The following is a 23,229-nucleotide window of genomic DNA, read 5'->3' as shown; positions in this document are numbered from 1 at the left end:
TTTTGTTAGGATATGTTTACGTAGGCAGACTTGGAAGTAAATTTAAATTTTAAGTATAATTTAGTATTACAAAGAACGCATAGACTTAGTATAGAAAATGAGTTAAATATTCTGGAAAAATAAAAATAAATTTCTGGAAAACCTGGAAATACCCAGGAATTTTGTTCTAGGGTTGGAGTAGTCACCCTGGTTCGAATAATTGGAATGAGAATTGAAATCCCATAAAACATGTTATATCTAGGGACAGGTACTTTTCACGATTGCGAATCACCGTTTTTTTTTTGCGAATTTGGCCCTTTTTTTTTATTACGAAAATGCGAATTTTGCGATTTTCCACTGTTTCGTCGCGAATTTGGTCAAAATTTTGTCATTTGAAGCTTAAATTGCCACAAACACATATAATTGAGATATAATTCATCTTCCGTTCGTAACACCAGCGCACCAATAAAAAAGAAAACAATAAAACACTACATAAAATACATTTCACCTTGCCGACAACATTACTAGGCAAAACTAGGTAAACAATTTATTTTCTCCAGCCATAACCACAAAAACCACATTCTGTGGCATTAAATCACGGCAAGGTTAATGACCACAGATGACGGTAATCCAGGACCGTTTATATTTTGCATTTTAACATTACAAGCTTCAACATTTGTTTCTCGTGCCATGAAATTATAAAAAAAAAACGCATTACTCAATAAACGTGTTACCAATGTAACAGTACGAGAATGCGAGAAAGAACATGAATGTTTACGAACAATCAATTGTTGTTAAATCATACAATCAGTCGTGTTCGGTAGATAAAAACGATACCACGTTCGGAACGCGTAAATTTTGATATCAACGAAAATCACATGTGTGTTTTTCTTCATAATTTACTTAACCATCAGCAATTTTAAACTGCAACAAACAAATTGATGGATGTATGTAATTTTTTTTCTTCAGTTGTGTTAGGTTACTGCACATGCGTGCATTTATTATTGTTCGGTGGCTATTCGTTGCGGTAACTGAACGAAGTATGACAAACACACTAGATAGGGCCTCAGAATTTTCTTCTGATGGTCTCTATTCGACAGATAAGGCAGTTTTATTTTGTAAATACTGTAATTGCAAAGTCAGTTGGGACCGTAGAGACTCAATTGTTAAGCACATAAGCAGTGAAAAGCACAAAAAGTCACGCATTTCTTCCCCTGCTACTGTAGCACTGCAGCATACTATTGTTGTTTGTGCGCAGCAAGCAAAAGAAAGGAAAACTGATGCACATCGTTTTGCTTTTGCTATGGAGACCACTGACATCCCACTTCATAAACTTCAGGACCCCAGTATTTTAAGCTGGATTAAGAAATACATTGAAGGTTTGTAATTATATCTACATCAATATCTAATCATGTAGTGGCTTAAATTTAGAAGCTCTCAAAACCAAACCCAACTTAAGCTAGTTGGAAATGGGCATTTTAAAACTAACCTAAGCTAAACTTACCAAATATAAAATAAGACTTACCTAAACCAACCAAACCTAAAACTAAACAAACCTAACTTTTTTGGCCTAGCATACCACCTGAGTTAGGAATACATTTTTTTGACAAACCTTCCCGCTAAACCCAAAAGTTTTGACATTCTGTAAGAGTAGCTAATCTCCTTGTCTTTAAAGCTCTTGAGTTTGAAGGGTTTTTCCTTCTAAATATTAGTTCTAAACATTTTGATCATTCATAACTGAGTTCATTTAACTTATTCTTAAAAAAAGTATGCGTAGATACATTTTGCCGCTTTTTTTTCCTCACCACTTTTGGCATTTTTCCTCGCCACTTTTGGCATTTTTGCTCACCACTTTTCACTAATTTTACTCACCGATAAGTTCCTGTCCCTAGTTATATCACATCACATTACAATATGATAACAGGTACATATTTACTGATACAATGTATGTAGAATCAAAAAACTGACAGTACTTAAAATTTTAAGGTTCTCCAATTTTATAATTAGTTCGTATTAAAAAAAGTCTTGTTACATCACTACATATTAGCTAATTTAAATTTTTGTGGAGAAACACAAGTTGCTCTACATTTTCGGGGAGTAGACTCTCTCTTCTACACGTCACAATGTGGCCAGCTGTTGAGAAAAGTCTCTCACTGCACACTTGTGTGGCAGGTATAGGCAAGTACTTTCTTGCTACCACAGCTATGTTTCGGAAACAAGTGCGCCCCTTCTCTGACCAGAAACTGAAAGGATTTTAATTCTTTGGGATTAAGGGTGCTGCCAGATATTCATTTACTTCTCCTTGGATAGTTTCTTCATAGCTTGCAAGCATAGACTGAGCTGCTGTTGAAGGTATCACGTAGGCCCACAGAGATGACTTCTTAATAGGCATTTCACTTGTAGCTTCACTTGTCTCAGTTATAGTTTCAGCTACTGTGTTCAGCTTACACAGCTTACATACCTCCCTGCACAAATTTTCAACCCATATTTTTTTTTTTTTTTTTCATCAATTAGTGAATCTTTGAACCGTGGATCTACCATCATAGAAAACACATTTACTTCACAATCTTGGTACACCATGAAACGTGATCGCAAGCTTTTAAGTAAGTTCTTGGTAAGAGTTATTGCTTGCTCTTCATCAGAAGTATAATTTGCCAGCATCTTCTCCATGCAGAAGAGAATGGGAAAAATTAGCGAACTAGTAGGGAAACTATCTGAACTGACCTCTTTAGTAGCTTCTGCAAGAGGTTTCAAAACATCAACAACAGCCTTGCAGAGATTCCATTCATTCTGAGTGAATGAGTCCAAATTAGTTCCTTGTAGAGCTGCCCCAACTGATTCTCTAACCAAAATATGTCTGGCCAGCATGACACGTTCCAAATTCCACCTTGTTTCAATATCTTGAATTTATTCAAGAACAGGTTCACCTAATCTGTTTTGCTTTTCATGAAGCCTATCTCTTGCTGAAGTGCTTCGTGAAAAGTATCCCACTATGGACCTTGCTTTCTGGCACATATTTTGAAGTCCTTCTGTTTCCTTCCTGGCATCTCCAATTGCCAGCTGCAAAGTATGTGCAAAACAAGTTTGTGATTTGCAATTTATTGCTTCAAGTGCAGCTCTAAATTTACGAGCATTGTCTGAGACAATAAACAGTGGGATAGTGTTTCCTTCACTTAATGTTAATATGTCCCATTCCTCCAGAGTTTCAACAATAGAAGCTTTTATGGAAAGTGCTGTATGAGCACCACTCAGTTTGCTGACTTTTAGGCAGTGAGACCTGTAATTAAAATGTGTGTCTGCATAATGGCAAGTGAGAGATAGATAAGAATCTGAGGCTCTTGATGTCCAAGAATCTGTTGTGAATGACAGTGACTGAATATCTTGAATATCATTAGCCAATGTTTCCTGCATTTTACTTTTACATTTTTGGTACAAATTTGGATTAATACTGCGTGAGAATGTTGTACGGCTTGGAACAGTGTATTTGGGTTGTGCTTCCTCCAACATTGCCCTAAATCCTGGTTCATCTACAATGGCAAAAGAATGCATACATTTTACAATTAAATTTGCTACCCTGTCAGTTAGTTTTTTTGCATTAGAGTTTGAAGGCTCCCACTTGGTTGACTGAATGAAGCTGGAAATTGTTAACTGTGAGTCTGATGAACCTGCAGAAGTCTCCATCTGTGTCCTTGTAACCTTACGTTTCTTGACTTGTGATTGATAATCTGAATATTCATCATAATGTAGCTGCAAGTGGTTAATCATGGTAGTAGTTGTCCCTGAAAAAGTGGATAATGTATATATACAGTATGAAAAACTAATTAGATTTTTTTTTAAATTTTATTACATAGAAATTAAAATTAAAAAAAAAAACTGCATGATTTTAACTAAGATAAATATTGCAATTGTCATAAATCCACTTATTTTTTTTAAAATTAATTTCACTTAAGCATATCAAGATCAGATCTATAATTAGTTTCAAGCAAAAAAAAAGTTTTGAATTCTTGAATGTTTAAATGTTTCAATGCTATGAATCTAGACATCTGTCATTTTCATGAAATATCCATTTACATAATTATAAGTGTCTTTAGTGTATTTAAAATTGTGGTGCTTAATTTTAAAAATATTAAAAGTTCCAGACTGTAATAAGGTGTGAGATTTTTATTAGGTTAAAAAAGTGTGCAGTTCTGTTATTATCTACACAAGCACACTTTAGCACAATGAAACAATACTTAAAAACTACACTTGCCAATCACAGATGTGCTAACCTATCCATGTGATAACAATGTAATCCTTTATCATATTCAAGGACTGTTAAAAAAAATCATCTAGGTAATTTCATGCAAAGGTGATGGATGTTTCACGTTAATGACTATGATATAACTATTTAATACATACCCTTTGGAGTTTTCAAACGTTTCTTGCATCTTTGCAAATTGTTTCTTGTTTACTTGTTTGCGACTTGTCAAAAAATTTCCAAATCACAGATCGTCCCATTGTTGGAACATCAGCCATTCTGATGTTCACTGCGCAAGTACTTATAAGTAATGGCTATGTATGCCACCATACTATTGCACAAATGATAAAATCTCAGCAGTCAATGTTACTATAAGACACACTCACAAGGTACTGTATGTGTACAGCAACTACACTTCATAAATACGCTGTGTGGGAATGGAATTTAATTTTCTGTAATTCGGGCTGGGAAATAATTATTTCTCATGGGAATCAAAATAAGATCTGAAAAAAAATAAGAACTTTAATAAACACCCTCCTAGTGTTACCGTTTTTTTTTTGACGCACGGGACAGGATTAATGCCTGAGCTGTCACTACGCGAGGAATTTGGGAAGGGTTTGAAGGACTGGGGGTGGCCACCTGCATCCGGTCGTTTACTGTGTATTATCCTATTGAAAAACATTGACGTAGCATGTTAGGCTTTTGGAGTCTTTGCTGTGAGTATGCGGCCAGATGTTTTCCACATGGTCTGTACAATTTTCTTTCTCTTCACCGTCACATTCGGAACGAAATTACAGTGCCGACAAACCATGTTTCACCCTCTAATCTGAAAACTGTCATCTAAAACACCCCGGTTGTGTGGATTTTACAGACATGTATTTATCTTGATCAGTATGCTGACAGTTCAAATCTATTTTAAACGACCTGACGACATTCTTCTATATAAAATACTTAGGTAGTTATCGCTCCGAATTACTGTGTTCAAACGGGCTTTACGTGGCCAGATGTAGTGGAATAACTCCACATACATAACTCTAAAACATTACGAAAATCCCGCGTAACTTTTGCCCCCGTCCAACAAGAGAAACCTCCGTGATCCCGAAATTTTTCCCGGTTTCAGTGATCCCGCTCAGCCTTTTTCGTAAATGACTGAATATTCGTTTTTTCGAAGTGTTAGTATTCGAAATCGAATCGAATACGAATAATAAACTATTCGTTTTGATATTCGAAAATTTGAATATTGCTACAGACCTAGTTATTACCCATTCCAGCACACTTCTTGAAATTACTTATCACACAATGGCATCCTGCATGTTACTCTCTAGCTACCAACTTGCAACCAATAAATACACTAAATACTAACAGTTTCAATATAAAACAAGTATATAGTATAATAACATACTACTGCAATTCAAGATCACACATATAGCATTTCGGATCCAGTGCCATGCCATATTAGCGATTTTGCAGAATAGTTAGATCAAAACAGATTTAAAGGAAATTAAAAAAAAAAAAAAAAAAAAAAAATTCATACAGTACATTGACACTTAAAACAAGTTGTAATAAGCTATGCTATATAAAGAAAAGTTACATAATGAGCAATACTGTCTAAAAATAGTCTCTGATATCACATTGTGTCCATGATTTGGATCTCTTCTTCGAAAACTCACCACGGAAATGTGCCACTAAAATGTGAAATGCAACCCGCTAGAAAACAGAAAACTTTGTACTGAATCGAAAATCGACAGTAATGATAGCCTCCGAGCGAACTGAAAATGGCAGCAGCGCTGCAATGGGACCTTGCATCCCAAGATCAATACCTGAAATCCACCTGACAAAATCTGAAATGAGTGGCTCGATTGAAGCTGGATTGCAGAATGTGCCGGTAACTTTATATTATTACGGATATAAAGTTTAGGTTAGATGTATCACAATATAACAGTATCCATGTATCCCTGCAAGCCCAGTGTACATCGCTGGACTGTGCCCACAGCTGCTCCACGATCGGCCAGAGCTGGTGACGCTGCAGCAGCGGGAGGCGAGCTGGTGGCGGGTGGGGGGCGCCGGTCCCGCCCCGGAGCTCAAGGTGCAGACGGAGAGGGCGCGGGGGCTGTGGTCCCAGCTGTCGTCCCCGGAGCGCCGCAAGCTGTGCGAGACCATCGGCTTCGTGGAGGACGCGCAGCGCCCCAGCAAGCCCAAGCAGTACATAGGTGCGTGAAGTTGTTAGATGCACGTTTGATACTGAGAATTCAGTGGTAGGAATTTAGTTAGAGGAAGTGACAGACCATAAATACAGAAGAAACAATGATTTTCCCCCAACACAGCTACAAACAAACCCTGTGATATAACTTAAAAAATAATCTGGACGACACAAAGATGACTACAGCATAAACGGAAAAAAAGTAGGCTTTCTATGAGAAAGCAGTTGCAATGTTTTGGGACGTGGCATCTGTCATCAAGCACAGGTTTTTTTTTGTCATCGAGTCTAACCCTATCATGTACCAGAATGAAGGCCATTTAGTGTACGTTAGACATGTGCGAATATCACCTTTTAGTTTGAATCATACTCAAATACAAAATCCAAAATATTGCTTAATATGAATATTGAATTCAAATAGCAAGAGTGAGTATTTTTTTTTTAAACAATGTTTAAATTCACATTTTAACAAATACTTGTTCATGCCTTCGTGCAACTGCAATAAATATGTCATCTTAATATTTATAAGTTTTTAAATACATTATTATAAAATATATTATTATAATACATTAAATACACATTAAATACATTATTATAAAATAAAGTACAGTTACAAATTTTTAGGGATTGGTTTTGCAGTAGTTTTAAACTGCTTAGTGTTTGCAGTTTTTCAAGTTATCAAAAAATTTACATTTTGGAAATTGTTCTGCCTTATGAACTTAGCCATTCTGCTGTTTTCTGTGCACATGTTTGCATAAAGTATGGCTAGTTTAAGAGGCCAATTTTTTTTATCTAAACTGTGTATGCATACATTTTTATTGTAGAAATCTTACTCTTAACTACGTATAATGTGATAGATAGAGTCAAGATTTTGTGGTGTTATTTTAAGACAAATTTCGGTGTAAAGAAATAAAGATTTCGGTATTATATGGTTTTATTTTGTTGCTCAAAATACCCAAGGACAAAATTTTCTTGCTTTTCTGTACGACATGCAAATTTATTAAAACAAATATTAATAAACACTAAAACCTCATGATCTAATCACAATTAAGTTCATTTGCAAATTCATAGATAATTAATTTCATTTGCAAATTCATAAATTCAAACTTTTAAATAACTACTAAAAATTTCACGACTTAATTACAAACACATACACTACAAAATTACACAATTAAGCACTTCCAAAGTTATTATTAAGACGGTTTTATTGAAATGCTATCATAGTTAAATTTTCCGCATTTTCTGGAGTGAGACATTGTCTTCTGTCACTAACTACCAGTGAGTACCTGGAAAATGAACGTTCTGCATCAACATTTGATGTTGGGAACCAGATTGCCCTTAAACTGGCTTGAGCAAATTCACTGTAGTCCCCTTTAAGGGAGCACAGTACCTTTGCAACATCAATTTGGCTTGTTTCTGGCAATGAAAGTTCATCCTCAATTATTTTTTTGAAAGCTACATAGCCATGTATGAGTGTATCAATGGGAAGATGGGAAACACAAGGCAAGTTATGCAGAGACTTCTGTAGGTTTGCATCTTCTATGCTAACCCTACTCACATTTATTGGGTTGAACAGCAAATTAATGGCATTAAAGACTCTTAGACAAGGATGTCGTTTAACAGATGAGTTTTGCCTCAAACGCTTATGTTTCTCACTCGCGACATGTTTCACAAGCGTATCGCGTCTCTCGTAGTCTAGCCTGCAGTTACAGAATTTGCACATTAAAATTTTATCACTGAAATAAAATCCTTCGCTGGAAAATTATTTCGGTCGGTCACTGGCAGAAACCTTCGTTTTAGGCATTATCAAAAATTTTTAATCACATAGGAAGAATTTAACCTCTTAATACGCAAAAACTTGCCGTGCTGGAAAGATCAAAACAATGGAGAATAGATGCGAATACAAACGCATACCGAATACCAACATACGTACGTGAAAATTAATCCCGACATAAACATGTACTATTTATTATTTACAATCGTTACGTTAAGCAGGGTTAATTTTATTTTCGTACCCTACGTACTTTATTTTAAATAAACAGTAAAAGCAATGCGCTTTAGTGTGTAATATTTTAATGATTAAAAACGTAATCTTAGAAAAAACATATTTTGGACGTTTGTTATTTTTGTATTTACAGAAAGTGAATGGCGGCCATTGTATCATAGTTATCAACATCTTAAATTATTATGGTACACAAGATTACCGTTTAAAGAAAATATTAGGTTAATTCAGAGACTTCATTTTAAAATCTATAATGAATCACCGTCGCATATAATATATATGGCTGCTAGTTACTGTCAGAAATATTTCATTGTGCTGAAGATAGTGAATTGTCCTTCCAGAATGGAAAAAAAACGTAAATAATCAGGATAGACGAAATTTCGTGACATATCGCGGATTTCGCACAATTTCGTTTTATTTCGTGTTTTCAGGCGGTTTTCGGTGTTATTTCGTTTTATCGCGCATTACCATATAATCGTGCCTCTAGTGATAGATAATTGAGGTGATATGTAACTGCTTCATTGCAATTACAATGCAATTAAATATTAACCTTTTCTTAGTGTAAGTATTTTAAATTGAATAAAATATGAACAATATCTTACTGTAGTTGTTGAGGTATCAGAAAGTTCATATACTGTATTTTAACAGGCCTACTCTTTATGAATGAAGAATTTTTATAATTTTTTGTAACAAATAAAAATGCAATTGTAAGGGTTTATAATTCCTACGTGTCCTAGCGCAACTGAATAACTACCACCTGTTTGCCAGGGATGACAGGAAAATATGTTGTCGATGAGGAAACCCCATATCCACTTCAATCACTATTTACTGTATTGCAATTTAAATACAATGTGAAGCGCTGCTGCAAGCCCTTAACTAGATGTGAACCAGGACTCCTGGACACTCTCCCTGTGCCCTGCATATGTACACTTGGCACAACTAAATTATATACGTACACTGGATGCAACATAACTGCCGTTAGACAATATTTATATTTCTTTTTCATTTTATGAATTTGTATTTGATACCACTATATCATGCACAAATTAAAAAAAAAAATGCTCTGAGTTTTTGGATGCTTTTTTCACAAAAAAAATTATAAAGGCAGATATTTAATTCAGAGGTTTGCTGCAAGAACCAGTTATCCAACTTTGATTAACACATTGCTCATGCACATAATATGTAGGCCTGTGCGAAGAGCTGCTTTGATTAAGTGAATAAATCGAAGATCTTGTTAATAATTGATTTGTAATTGCCAGGACATTTTATATTATGTAGTTTTGTTTGAAGAACTGGTTGTGATGCAAAGCTGCGCATCTGATGTGAAGATTCACATGTTCTGCAAAGCTTTAAAACATTGGAAATCTAAGATTTGCTCATTAAAATATTTAGTTGTTTTTGTTTTGTATATTGTAGTGTTACTACGACACGACCATGTAATGCTATACCTGATGGGACCCAAATGTAAACAAACACTTTGTTTGTTTACAAACACAAGACTGTATGAATGGCAAATGACAGTTGTCAAAACACGAGTGAAAAAGTAAATATGTACCTTGGTTTCTAACACTACCTTGCCCTGTTTGCCATGAATTTAAAACATAAATATGGAGACTGACCTGCAGTACAAATAAACAATAACAATGGGTGATTTTCCAAGAGATTTTAATAATAGTAAGAAAATGAAGGCAAACCAACAACATCACATTGGAATTACATTTAAACGGCAGGTTCGGACAATTGCAAAAGTTCTCTGAGTCTCTACAGGCACAATGTGACTAACAAAATTTTATTTTAAATTCAGGACTATGATGGGCATCCGGCTCGACAATAGTCCAATTCAAAACTCAGTCTCTATTTAGGTCTCCAGCATAATACACAGATGCCGTCTACACGTTAGATAAAAAAAGGGGGGGGGGGGGGGGTGGTGGCTCCTGGCTAAAACTCTGTCGGTAGGCTATTTCTACCCCCAGGACCACTGGGGGGACCGCGGACAGTTACTCCTAGCTTGCACAGTCTCTGCTATAAAACGTCTTGTAGCGAGAATCACAGTGTAAGATGAGGGGCAGTTTGCAGTCCAACAATGCGCCGGTGCCGACTCAAGGCGACCACGCCTTACCTTGCGAATGCTGTGCTGGCTCAGCAGTCTCCAGTCTGCGTGACTGCTGTCCCAGGGAGTGCGCTGAGATGCACCAGTATGCACCACACACTTTAAGTCACCAGGGCACTCACACGAGGCGTAAGTCCCGGCGCGCGCACCGTTATTTCCCGAACCGTGGACACGTTGGAAATTCGATAAATACCGTTCCAGTTCAGCTATCAGTATCAATAACACTGAAAGTTCAACATAATTGTCGCGATACCACAGCCCGGGATCGCGGGTAGCAAAACTTCCCACACAGAGCGCCGCGAGCTCGGGATCTGCACAGCGGACTGAATCCCCAGAAAATGCCGGACAGTTTTTTTTTTTCATCCGCCGGGCATCACCAACGGCCTCTCCTATTGGCCCGTGTTGACGTCCAGGCGGTTACCGATTGCCGCTAATAATCAAATTAATTTTTTAACGGGAGTTCCGTAGTTCATAACGTCCAAAATGCGTAAAACGTAAAGTGAATATAAGTTCCACGGTAATTTTAATACTTTAAATATATATCAACATTGATAATCTGGCGGCCGGAAAGATGGCGGCCTGATGCTGGCGCGCATGCGCCGTCACACTATCACTTCAAATGCTGCCTCCCAGCACCGTCCGAATGTTTACAAACACCGCGGACCATTGTTGCCTAGGCCCCCTCAAACACCGTTTAGATGTCCTTAAATATGCCCTACTGACCATTTATATATATGTGGGCCGTGTATCGGTACAATATGTTTTGCTTGAATAAAGTTTGTTACTTAAAAAAAAATCAAAAGGTGAAGCTCCGTTTACTTTAATGAATGCTCAATATTAATATAATGCATTATTATTTTATAATTTTTATGAAAGATGTTATACATAGGGCTCAGTTGGTTAATCACTTAATCAGTTCAAACATTTCAAACGTTAAATGATTTTTTCCACTTCAATCCTGTATTTAATAAGAAAAGTATAATACAACTTTGCCGAGAACAAAATTTCGCAGTTCGATTCGACTTTGTGATTACTTAAAAAATTCAATTTGATATTTTCTTTCCTTCAAAAAACTATTATTCGACAGGCCTAATAATATGATCCATTGGCAAAAACCATATTTAATTCAGATAAGTCCACACGGATCTGGTTTTTGCACCAAAAGGGTGCACTATTGTATTTTTTGACTAAAAATGTACTTAATTGGTTTTTGCAGTAAAGCCGTCAATTATTTTCATTGCTCTTAAATGATGGTATCCTTGCATACCATGACTAGTGGCAGATGCAGGGGAGGAATTGGAGGGGGTATATTCCCTTGAAACTATGATAAAATATGTTTGATCTCAGTGAAGGGAGTATGTTATTTTGTTTGATGCAAGGTGAGCTGCTACAACACCTGGAGTCACAAACCGCAAAGGCAGGGATGTATGTTGATAATGATAATGTAACTTTTCAAACCCCTTTGTTGAAGTAAGTTTTTTTAAAATCTCCTCCCGAAATAAATTCCTTTGTCTGCCAGTGACTACGACTGCTTCATCACGGTACACAGTGCCTTGATAAAAACCCTGGGCGATGTTGCCACCTCTCGCAGAGCACAAGCTGAACCTCACGGTGGCCAACTGCGCTGTGAGCCTGCTGAGCACGCGGCGCGAGGTGCTGGTGCTGACACTGACTCAGCTGCTGACGAGCGTGGAGACGCGGCCTGCGGCGAAGGCCTTCAAGGTGTCTGCGCGCGCTGAGAGCTTTGTGCTGGAAGGCTGCAGCGCAGACGGTGACCTGGTGCCTGTCATCACCGCCGACAACATCCTCACAGGTCGGTCATCATCACACCTCGCGTCCGTGCAGTTTTGCCAACACAGCTAACTTTACACTAGTTACAGTGGGTTTGAGCATAAGCGGAAATGATTAAGTAATACACTAAAGATAATTAAAAAATAACTTACAGTGATAATTTCCTCAGAACTATTTTTTTTTCTAAAAATAATCTTTACCAATATGTAGGGACAGGATTATATGGTGAATTGCGATAAAACCGAAATAACACCAAAAAGTATGTCAATACACCATACAACATGAAAATGCAAGTTAATATACCATTTAGCACTGAAATGAAACTAACATGTAATTAATCAGCATTATTAATCAAAATGTAACTCAAATCAAAAAAAAATAATCTTCAAATAAAATAAATTAAATTAATGTTATTTATTAAGCAGGAAATTTGAAACAAATTGTATTTGGTAAATAAATGAGATTTTTTTTTTTTTTTTATCTTGCATCTGTTACTAGTAACTAATTTTTACATTATTGCAATGGTACATTTTTCAAACACACCAATACTTGAAAATTTATCTGTACTATTTTGAGTAGTTAAATATGCTATTTAAAAAAATTATATTATAGAAGTGCAATATATAATAGTTGAAATCATGCATATTTGTTTACTTGTAATCTCCATTTATGAATGAACAGAATACAAAGAATAACAAAACATTAACATCAAAATCTTTTTTAGAAAGGAAATTTGCTTAAAAATAAAACCACATAATCTTGTCGCTCCCAAAATGTTAGCACGCATCCAATAATTTTATCACTGCTCCGATGCACCTGCATGAAATTCTTTTGAGTTGCTGCTTTAGCCACATTAGGATGCACTGCTATTCTACCATACAATCATTGAGTACCACCACCCTTTGGAAACGAATGAGTAAATGACACATGCTTGAGAATACTATGTAGCTGCTGTAGTCAATATAAAATGAAAAAAATAAAACTAGATGATGCCCCCATCTATTGACATTCTTCGGAAAGTACTTTGTATTGCTACTTCTTTAAGATATATATAATCAGATTGATATAGGACTTACTTAATGACTTTTGTTGCTTGTAATGTTTGGTGGAAATAGCTTGCATTTAGCGAGCAGTGAAATTTTTGGCAGAATTTATTTTGTCGGAGTTAACAATGTAAATCTATTATGTATTGAGACTGTTAGCTTTAAGTAGTGTATTTATGTAGTCATAAGTTGGTAGCTAGAGAACTTTAAAACAGTGTGCATATGTGGCAACACTGTGAACAACCTTTGTGTACGTTCGGGCGGGAACCGACAATGGATGTGTAACGACGGTTACCACAATAAATTGGTATTGGAACAGTCATGAGTGTGGTTATGGACAGTATACAACACAATCTATATACTTTATTTTCAAGTAAATTTTTTATTAGACCCATTATTTCGTAATGAGTAGCAATTTAAAACACTTATTTTTGTAGTTATTGATTTAATTTAAAGTTGCAAATGATTAATTTTAGCATAAACGTAGACAATTTCAAAATATTTTTTTTTGGTTATTCATTGGCAGCAATATAATTTTTATAATTTCTTTGAGTTTTTAGCCATAAAGTGATGTGATGGTAACAATATGCATTAGTAGATTTTCAATTTAAGACTTCGCAACTACATACTACTTTAAACAATACAAAAGTGGTTGCTTCTGTAATGAGATCTGTGAACTAATGAACCAGTCTTGATATTCTAACAAAATACGGTGAAAAGGAGGGGGAAGGGGGTAAACAAGTGAATTTTCACACCCAACATCAAGCATAACTCTTCATTCATGTGCATGTGTTAGTAGCTAGGTAGCTCAGTCTAGGCCTGTGCGAATACTAGTTTTTTTGATGTGAGGCAAATATCAAATAGAATTTTTAAAATATTTGCAAAGTTGAATTTAATTGCGAATATTGTTTTTGGTGAAGCTGAATTACACTTATTTTATAAAATACAGGAGTGAAGTGAAAACATAATCATTAAATGTGTCGCGGTTCGGGTTTCGAGAGGGTCACTACGGTGTTGTTTGGTAATGGGCGCCACCATGTGGAAGGGCACGTGAACCTGGGCTATCATCCATCTCAGGGCGTGACGTCGCTCGTGTGAGGCAAAACTGGACCCTCAGTTAACTCCCGTAGTACCCTCAGACCTGACCTGCTCTCAGTGTTGGGCACGCTTATGGTATAACATGTGATAGTGGGCTCTCCAGGCGTCACACACGCCTGCTCACGAGGTATAGGTTGCCATGTGTTCGGTGCAAAAAAATACAAGGAGACAATTAGAATTAATATGTTTAATTAGTGTGCGTACTCCCATACACTGTCTCATGAGGTATGTCTCCAAGATCCCAGGCACCTAATCGGAACGCGGGAATTAGGCCCACGCATGTGGCCTGCACAAGCAATTATTTAGAACGTGAAAAGACTCGTTAAGAGTTGAAAAATTATTACTTTAACAGTCCCCCGACCGAGGCAGGCCCCGGGGATACGTGAAAGAGATTTGAAAGCATTAAGCAGAAAACGGAATTAATAGTCTGCAAACAAAGAGTGATGTCCCCGGGTGCGGAAGGCAGCGTCTTACCTCTGTCGTTGGCGGCGTAGAACTGCCCGAGCGCCGGGCTCCCTCGAAGCAACATGGCGCCTTCCCACCTAGCCAGTTTATCATTACGCCTTTCCGATTAAGTGCCTTGTAATCTTATATAAAGAAATACAAAAAACAGTCCTAAAATTAATACACGTTCTCCCACGGCTCTATTACTATTTAACCTAGAGTTATTAATTAATTAAATTGTGTAAAGACATGTGAACTTCGTTTGTGTTCGGGTCCGCTCGGGTCCGCCCGGCAACGTCTTTAACTTACATACTAAAACTTATATTCTAAACAAAACAAAAACCATCCCGCCCTTCAGTGGCGACACAAATGAATGGGGAAAAAATATAAAGCTATACAATATGATAATTACAAATTTAGGGGGACGTCGCACTGCCGCTACAGCGCCCTCTTGAGGTAGTTCGTGGTGCGCTATTCAAACACACAAACACACGACTACGTAGTCGTGACGGAGCAGCTGCCAGTACGGGAAGTGGGACGGGGGGCGAGAGGAAAGGTGGTGGAGGCTGACCAGGCTTCTGGGGCGCAGGCCCGGTTGACTTCAAATGTTTGTAATATTTTAACTGATTAAGTGATTAACCATATGGAACATATATATATAACATCATCAATAAAATTATAAAATAACCTTTCATAATATTGTCACGTCTCACTATGAGGGGGGGGGGGGGGGCAGGGGGGTGGGTTCTCTTCTAAAATGTGTAGCTCAGATAAATAATAAAATAAAAACATTAACTAGCCATAAAGCTTCTCAGCACTAGAATGATTTTAGTAGGTTTATCCTTGTACAAGAATTGAAAAATCAGGATACTGAGTAAAATAAGATAACCCTAAAAACAATAGAACACATAACATTTATTAAGAAAATAAATAGTGATAACAGATGAGGTGGAACCTTCCACGTCCTCTACAATAAATAAATACAATAAATAAATAAATGAACTTAGTTATTTTGATTTCATTATTCTACCCACAAACATTTTTAATTTATTCTTATCATAATTTTCCATGCCCCCTAGTGATGCCAAACGTCATTATCATTAATAATTCCGCAACTTCAGTATTAAAATTATCAAGAACATTCACTAACACGAAAAGGACTTTAAAAATTACTGAGTTGAGTAAGAAAAGGATCGTGATACAAACAGATTACAGAGTTTATAATGTAAAATAAAAGGAAACTTTAGTTCTGACCTCATTAAACGTTAGTAAACCATTGTTCAAAAATTATTTAAAAGAGCAACTACCACACAAAAAGGGAATTTTAAACATTTAACTACGAAGAAACATAAGTTGCAGAAGACTAAGACCAAGGCATTATCCCGACGCCATCTCACTCACCTAACCCTTCTCTCCTTTGACGCACGGCCGCACAGCATAACAGCCTTTCACAGGATTACAGCCACGAAGAAACATTTCACGTCCCTTTTAACCAAATTACTTGGCCCCAAAACCCCCCTACGGGAAAAACATCCTGACGGGAAGTTTTCCTGTGTTTTCCAAACACGTACAGTTATTAAAACAAGCCGGCCGCGCGTGACTACTCCACGCTGTGATATCCACGTAGTCAGAAAACCGGCCGCTAGATTGCAACACTCACTCGCCTGCGCACGGCGACTGCGCAAAATCTACGCTCTCAGCTGGCCTCAAAAGAATGGTAAACAAGCCTGTGTTGAATTTCTCCAGAATCGCAGCAAACAACACGTCAGCTGGCCTGGCTGAAACGCGGTCACGCCTGCGTCCCCAGACAAACACGTGCAAGACTCGCACTCTCCCAGCCCCGTGGAGACCCAAATTACATCAAAGGTGTTACAACATCTGAGATTGAGGGAAACGAAGTCCCGAACTAGAGAAAAGATTTAAATTGTGTTTCCGACAAATAAAATTGTTAATAAATTAATGGTAACAATTTATAACCACGTGACAATATTGATATTGAGCATCCATAAAAGTAAACGGAGCACTTTTGGTATTTAAGTAATCAACTTTATTCAAACAAAACTTATAAAAAAAAATGAACAAATCTTAAGCTGCCTATGTTCTATAGCTTGCAACAAATTCAAAGCTTCAATTAAAATAATAGAAAAATTTCCAGGAGAAGTAAAATAGAATATTTAAAGGGCTTCGATTGATTTGCTTAGTCAAAGCTTCACACGACTTATCAGAGTCCACTGTAACGTTAGAGGTTCTGTTTATATTGACCTGTCTCTGCAAATTAAATGTTAGCTCTATGTTATGTATTATTGTTTGACATAATTTACATTAAATGAAATAATTTTTATTAGTGAAATACAGTCATATTTGATTGGCTCTTTCCCAAAAAAATGTTATGCTAGACAAAGTGATGCTATCTGTGTTGAAAAGTGACCCTGAAGCGTAGAGGAATTGTAAAACCAGTTTATTTTGTATGGCTAGCAATTATAGCATCTTTCATTAGAAAAAGGTATTGGCATGACAAAAAATATTTTCTAACATACATAAGTATACTGTTTAAGGAGAGATTTGTATGATTTGTTTGATACTTATTATTAAAAATTAATGGTTAATGTCCCTGCCTACCTGGGCACACATACACTTTGCAGAGCTTCAGAAGGAACCACGCAATTTGAAAACTTCTCAAGATCTGAAGTGGCATCTGTTAATGAAAATCATTTTAAAATGTGCTGAGGGTGTATGGGAAGTTTTGTTTCTATATTTCATTTTTAAAAATTGTATTTTTAGAATAGTGAATACGGCTAAAACGTGCATTTTCAGATTAGTTTCTAGACATGGTAAAGATTATGGAAACCATGCAAGGCCTTGCATTACACCTTTATTTTCATTTCTCCACCATTTTATGTTATGTTTACCATGCAAATTTCTAGGTGTCCTATGCATGATAGTTCAGAGCCTTGCGCTTGGAGGTGATACTGCGCTAGAAGCACCAGCGAGTGTCGCACTTATCATTCAGTCTCACTAACACACATACACCCTTGACTAGGCAGGCCCCTTAAGCAATGTGTTACTTTCTACATATTCGTAAACATTCATATCACAATAGCAGACAACATTGAGATGTGAGACTAGTAATCCACATTTATGAAGGAAAGTTATAAATAAAGCAATATGTTACAATAAGCTAGTTTAATAAAAAAATATTAATGTCTAGAAATATTGCTCTACCATGTAAATGATTCTGTGAATCAGTAAGTATATCTCACTCTTGCTTTGTAATGTTAAATAAGTTTTTACTGACCTATATATAAAAGTATTTTCACACGTAAGTATTTTTTTCTGGTTAATAAGCTCAAAATTTAATTAAAGTTCTGTAAAAATGTTCTGAATTTACACAGAAAACAAAGATGAAATGTTTCTATTTAATTTTCTGTAAATTTCCAGGAAACACTTCATCCAATTTCTTTTCAATCGACTTTGAGAAAAACCCACTGAACTTGGACACAGAGTTCGGCCTCTTCATCAGCCTCGAGCCTGTGGAAATCATCTACCACGAAGTAAGCTTTGCAGCTTCCTGGCACGCACCCTACCAGCAGTCTTCCCTGAAAACACCTTGCGTCAATAGATTAGGTTTAAATTTAGGAATATATGCAGGTAAGTAGTAAACTTCAGCTAAGAGATGAAGCCTTGGAACTCCTACCGCAATTCACTCTTGAAGGCCGGCGGTAGTTCTGGTTGCTATAGGGCTGTACTAATGGGACTAGTTTAAGATCTTGTATCGTCTTGCCATTGAGGCCAACATACCCTCATTCTCCTGAGTACTTCTTGAGAACATTACTGAGTGAAGCATCGTGATCATACACTTATGAAAAGCCGTAACTTATTGCTCTCTTTTTAGCTTTTTGTTTTTTAAGTTATACCCGTTGTTAATGCAGTGAGACGTTTAAAGAACAAACTGCAATATTAGACTATGCTAAGGATGTAGGACGACATCCAATGCAAAGTGACTATTATTATTAGGAACTGGAAAAATTAGCATCTATTTTTCCAAAATTACCATCAATTATTTTATAAATTATTATTATTTATTGTGAAATTAGCATTTTAAATGCAATTTATTTAAAACTTAATATTTACATTCTAAATATTTGGAAAAAATAAATTCATTTATACAAATACGTAAAAATAGCTCTCTAGTTCAGTTAAGTAGAAAAATTTTTTTAAATGCCTTTTTTTAGATTAAAATCATAAAAAATAATTAAATTATTTTTTTAACAAAACATTGGTAGTGGATTATGCTAACAAATGTTAAGTCGCAGATTTAATTCATAGAATAATACACAAACCAACTGGATTAATTCAGTTTGGAAGTTATCTTAGAATGTATGTAACTTGGCTGTATCACAGAGAAATGGCAGTAACGTGAAGTATGGTTACAAAAACTAGTGTAGAGAACGATAACAAGTACCTCATCACGTGTGATACGTGTTACACTTGGGGGAACACAAAGTATCTGTAGTATTGGTGTGGTTTATTTCACAATCCCGCTAAAGCAAAATGCAAGACAGTGCAGCCTGTTTTGTTTTCATCTTATTAGCTAATCATACACCTTTCATATGTGAGATGAGAAAGTCTGTGGCAAAGATGGTGGACGTACTGTGTTCGTGTGTTAACTTGAGTGATAAACAGAAATTTAAATCATTTAAATATATACATGCAAATATAGTCTAGACAAACAGCAAAGTATGAATATAAGGTGAGTCAGATCACTGAAAGTCTACAAGACAGGATTGTTTCTAAGTGTAAGAAGGTAACAATTTTAAAATATGTCAAAATATATGTAATAGTTAACGTGACATTTTATAAAGGAAATTTTGGCAAATGAATGACAATTTAAACTAATTTAGCAGGGGAAAGAAAGTATTACTGAACAGCGATTTTGCCCGATTATCAAAGAAGATTTAAAACAAGTTATAATAAATTCCTATATTATATAAAAAAAAACACACACTTGAACGTAACTGTTAAGGAACCACTTGAAAAATCCGGATGTAGCGACTTCATCGGTGCCGGATTATAGAAGGTGTAGAACTGAAGAATGCCGGATTGAAGGGCGCCAACTATAATGAAATTAATTTTGAAATTATATTTGCATTCTTTGAATGCAGTGAAAGAATCTATAAGAAAGTGATTATGTAATGAGTGCATGGGCACTCAATAAAGTACTCGCTGCTCTGACGAGCCCATGACACTGTGTTCGCAGCATGCCGTCACGGAGATCGTGAACTTCTTCCAAACGCGGCCGGTGGCGCTGCAGGAACTAGTGGACTGGTCGTGGCGGCAGGCGGCGCACGTGGCAGGGCTGGCGCGTGGCCTGCTGGAGAGCGTGCTGGAGCGTCGTTGCACGGTCTGCGTCTGCATGGACTTGAAGGGCCCCTACTTCGTCATCCCAGAGCTGGGTTCGCTACAGAAGTGAGTCCCCCCAGACGCAGATTGTGTGGAACCACATCATCAAAACTATTTTAACGCTAAACCAGATTGCTAATTTGTGAAAAAATATATTGTAGTCTGCAGTACATTTAACTATCATAATGTTTTTCTTTAAAACATTAACAGCGGAATTTTTGGGAACATTTGCGGAGGACTAAATTTAGTCTTCCTCAGCTTAACTATATTAAAATTATGGTTTCTGTCCAATTAGGGAATGTGGTTTGACATTGCTGTGATTTGAGTACTTTCTTCGAGGGACTCCAGTTTTGCCAACCAAATGTTTCTCTGGAGCCTCCTCGCTTTGTTTGCATATTAGACGATCTAGGGACATTATTTCCATCCCTCTGTGTGATACCTGGATCCAAAATTCCTCTTCTTTCACTTTGTTCCATGTGGCGAGCAGGTGCTTTTGTAAGCTATTGGACAAGCTTACTGGAAGACATGGGTTTGAATTCTCATCCAGTTTTCCAAAATTCCATTTTTCTTTGTTTCTTAGTGTCACTCCACGAAAATTATTGCCATAGGCCAACTTCTCTGGTGTATGTTGTTGAATGTGACGTCGCCCGGGGCTGTGCCTCACAGATCCGGCGACATGCTTGTGTTCGTGTGTGTGCGTCGCAAGCTTCTGCAAGAGGGCGCAGTTGAACCAGTGATAAATAAAATTTAATATTGTAAACTTTTTCTTTTAAATTAATCGTGTTAATATCCTTGCAGGTATTATAATGTTATAAACATCTAGACATTTTCTTCATATTTAAGTACCACTGAACAGCATTGGATCTGGACCGAAGGCCATCTTAAATTTTATGAATCTAAACCATAACCATGCACCCTGCGCTGGTTCACTGGAGGTCGATGTTCCGGGTAGGAGTTCCCAAGAAGTCACAGGGCGAAGAAGAGGGAAAGGGGGGGGGGGGGGGGAGTAAATACTTGCTATGTCGCCTGGAAAAAGCGTCGTGTGTAGCGTCCCGAGGCGTCGCCGCGGACTGTAATATGCTCCTCGACGTGCTGCCAAACAGCTTACCTATGCCTGCCTCTGAGAAATGAAAGATGCTAGCGGTGGGCTCGTGTAACATTCGCTAGCACGAAAAGTCATACTGTTACAGGGAGAAAACGTAATGCAAACTGCGGACGAGGTGCTGCGATAACCAATCGTCAGCAAAAGTATCTAATTGAGTCTGCGAACAAGAGCAGGTGCACTGGGTTGCACAATATTACGTCGGAGAGTAGAGTAATGGAATCAAAATTAAATGAAATTAAAAATGCAACTTAATTTTTTTGGTTAGCTTCTTTAAAAATGAAAAATTAAACTTAATATTCAAAACTTGTGCCTGAAAATTATGATAAACGGTACACAGTTGCTTACCATCGCCACCCGAGGTAGGACGGTCTTTGCACTCTGGAAATTCATCCTTTGTGCTAACTGACCACTGTAAATATGTTTTCATATTTAATCTAAATCGTTTGCTATTATCCTCGAAGCCTACCTCGGTATGCGACTGCTTAATTAATTACGTTTATTATCTTCTTGGCGAAATTTGTCATTAACACGAACCTTTTGTCCAGTCACGAGGTAGCCTGGACCATTCGTATGCTGGTCATGTCGCAAGGAATTTTGCAGTTTACTTTTTATAGTTATAACTAATGTACAAGGGACATGTTACAGAGTGCCATGTAATAAACACCAGTTTCGCATACCTCGTGTTGTTCATGTTTGTCTGACCGCGCGTGTGTGTGTATGAGTTCCTAGCATGTGGGACACTGTAAGAGCCCACGTTAGCATCCAGTGCCCGACGCTTAAAGCGTAGTCTTATAAAGGTGAACGGCAGAACCGAGTCACATCCCCACACGGGTGACGTCATGCCTTGAGAGTAGAGTTTCCACCTGGTCCGTGACCCCTAGTCATGGTGGCATCCACTAAATTGCTTAACATTTTCGCTAATCTACCCCCTGCCACAACAAATGTTAACTTCTCTAATAACCTTGTCGCCGAACTAAAAGAGTTATTTTCAAATAAGTGAGAGAAAAAGAGCAGCTCACCACTGTCACAGGCGTACATTGATGATGTAAACTTGTTCGTGTCATCTGTAGATACTCTAAAAATAGCTTTTGTACTATTTACAATAGAATTGTTAAAATTGTCTCATTTAAATAATGAGAAGTTACATGTTCATTTGTTTATAAAATGGAACTAATTAGGGCCAGCATTTTTGTATGAAGTAATTAAATTCGAAGTTTAAATTTAATTTGGTAATCATTTTATAGCATGAAGTTTAAAGTACTTACTAAATCAAAACATCAGACTTACGAAGACCGTGTCCAAATTCAAGGATGCAGTTGTGAACTTGTGACCTAGCTTATTTCACAAGCGTCCTTGCGTACTTCACTTGCATACTTGACGAATTCGGATAGGTTTAATAATGGCCTTTTCAAACAGTATTAGCCAGCCGAATAGGTTGTTGGTTATAAATATATATATATATTTTTTCACAAATTAATTTTACTGGTAAAAACCATGTAAACAGAAATGAGAAATTTTTTAACATTCCATTAGTGTTGCACAAATTTACAGCATTTTACTTAATGATTTTACCTTTGTTTCTTGTGTACAATTTGTAGGCATGTATGTGCATCTATTTGTTGATACTACCTTATAACAGTGTTTTAATATTTATATTTTATCCACTTTATTAAATCAAGTCAAAATTAATGATTTTAAAGTCTAAATTATTAAAAAGTTTAAAAAATATAACTTACAAAACTTTTTTCAAAATGGTGCTGTAAGATCTTGTAACCTCAACATCAGAGGACACGGTGGTTGGGTAGTAAGATCACTGGTCTTCC

At 36.8% G+C, this 23,229-nt stretch overlaps 1 protein-coding gene across 1 annotated transcript in view; it reads left to right on the top strand.

The window, feature by feature from the left end:
* The window catches only part of LOC134539961 (intermembrane lipid transfer protein VPS13A-like), a 392,760-nt gene that overhangs the window by 77,821 nt on the left and 291,710 nt on the right, over positions 1 to 23,229 (top strand). Inside the window, exons 10-13 of the mRNA XM_063382355.1 lie at positions 6,210 to 6,426; positions 12,117 to 12,338; positions 18,340 to 18,452; positions 20,159 to 20,367. Of these exons, the coding sequence (XP_063238425.1) occupies positions 6,210 to 6,426; positions 12,117 to 12,338; positions 18,340 to 18,452; positions 20,159 to 20,367 (761 nt within the window). The remainder of the gene's footprint in view (positions 1 to 6,209; positions 6,427 to 12,116; positions 12,339 to 18,339; positions 18,453 to 20,158; positions 20,368 to 23,229) is intronic.

The sequence above is a fragment of the Bacillus rossius genome, chromosome 1, assembly GCF_032445375.1.
Source record: "Bacillus rossius redtenbacheri isolate Brsri chromosome 1, Brsri_v3, whole genome shotgun sequence".
Lineage (NCBI taxonomy): Eukaryota > Metazoa > Arthropoda > Insecta > Phasmatodea > Bacillidae > Bacillus > Bacillus rossius.
The sequence above is the reverse complement of the archived record's forward strand: the minus strand, read 5'-3'. Positions and strand labels throughout refer to the sequence as shown.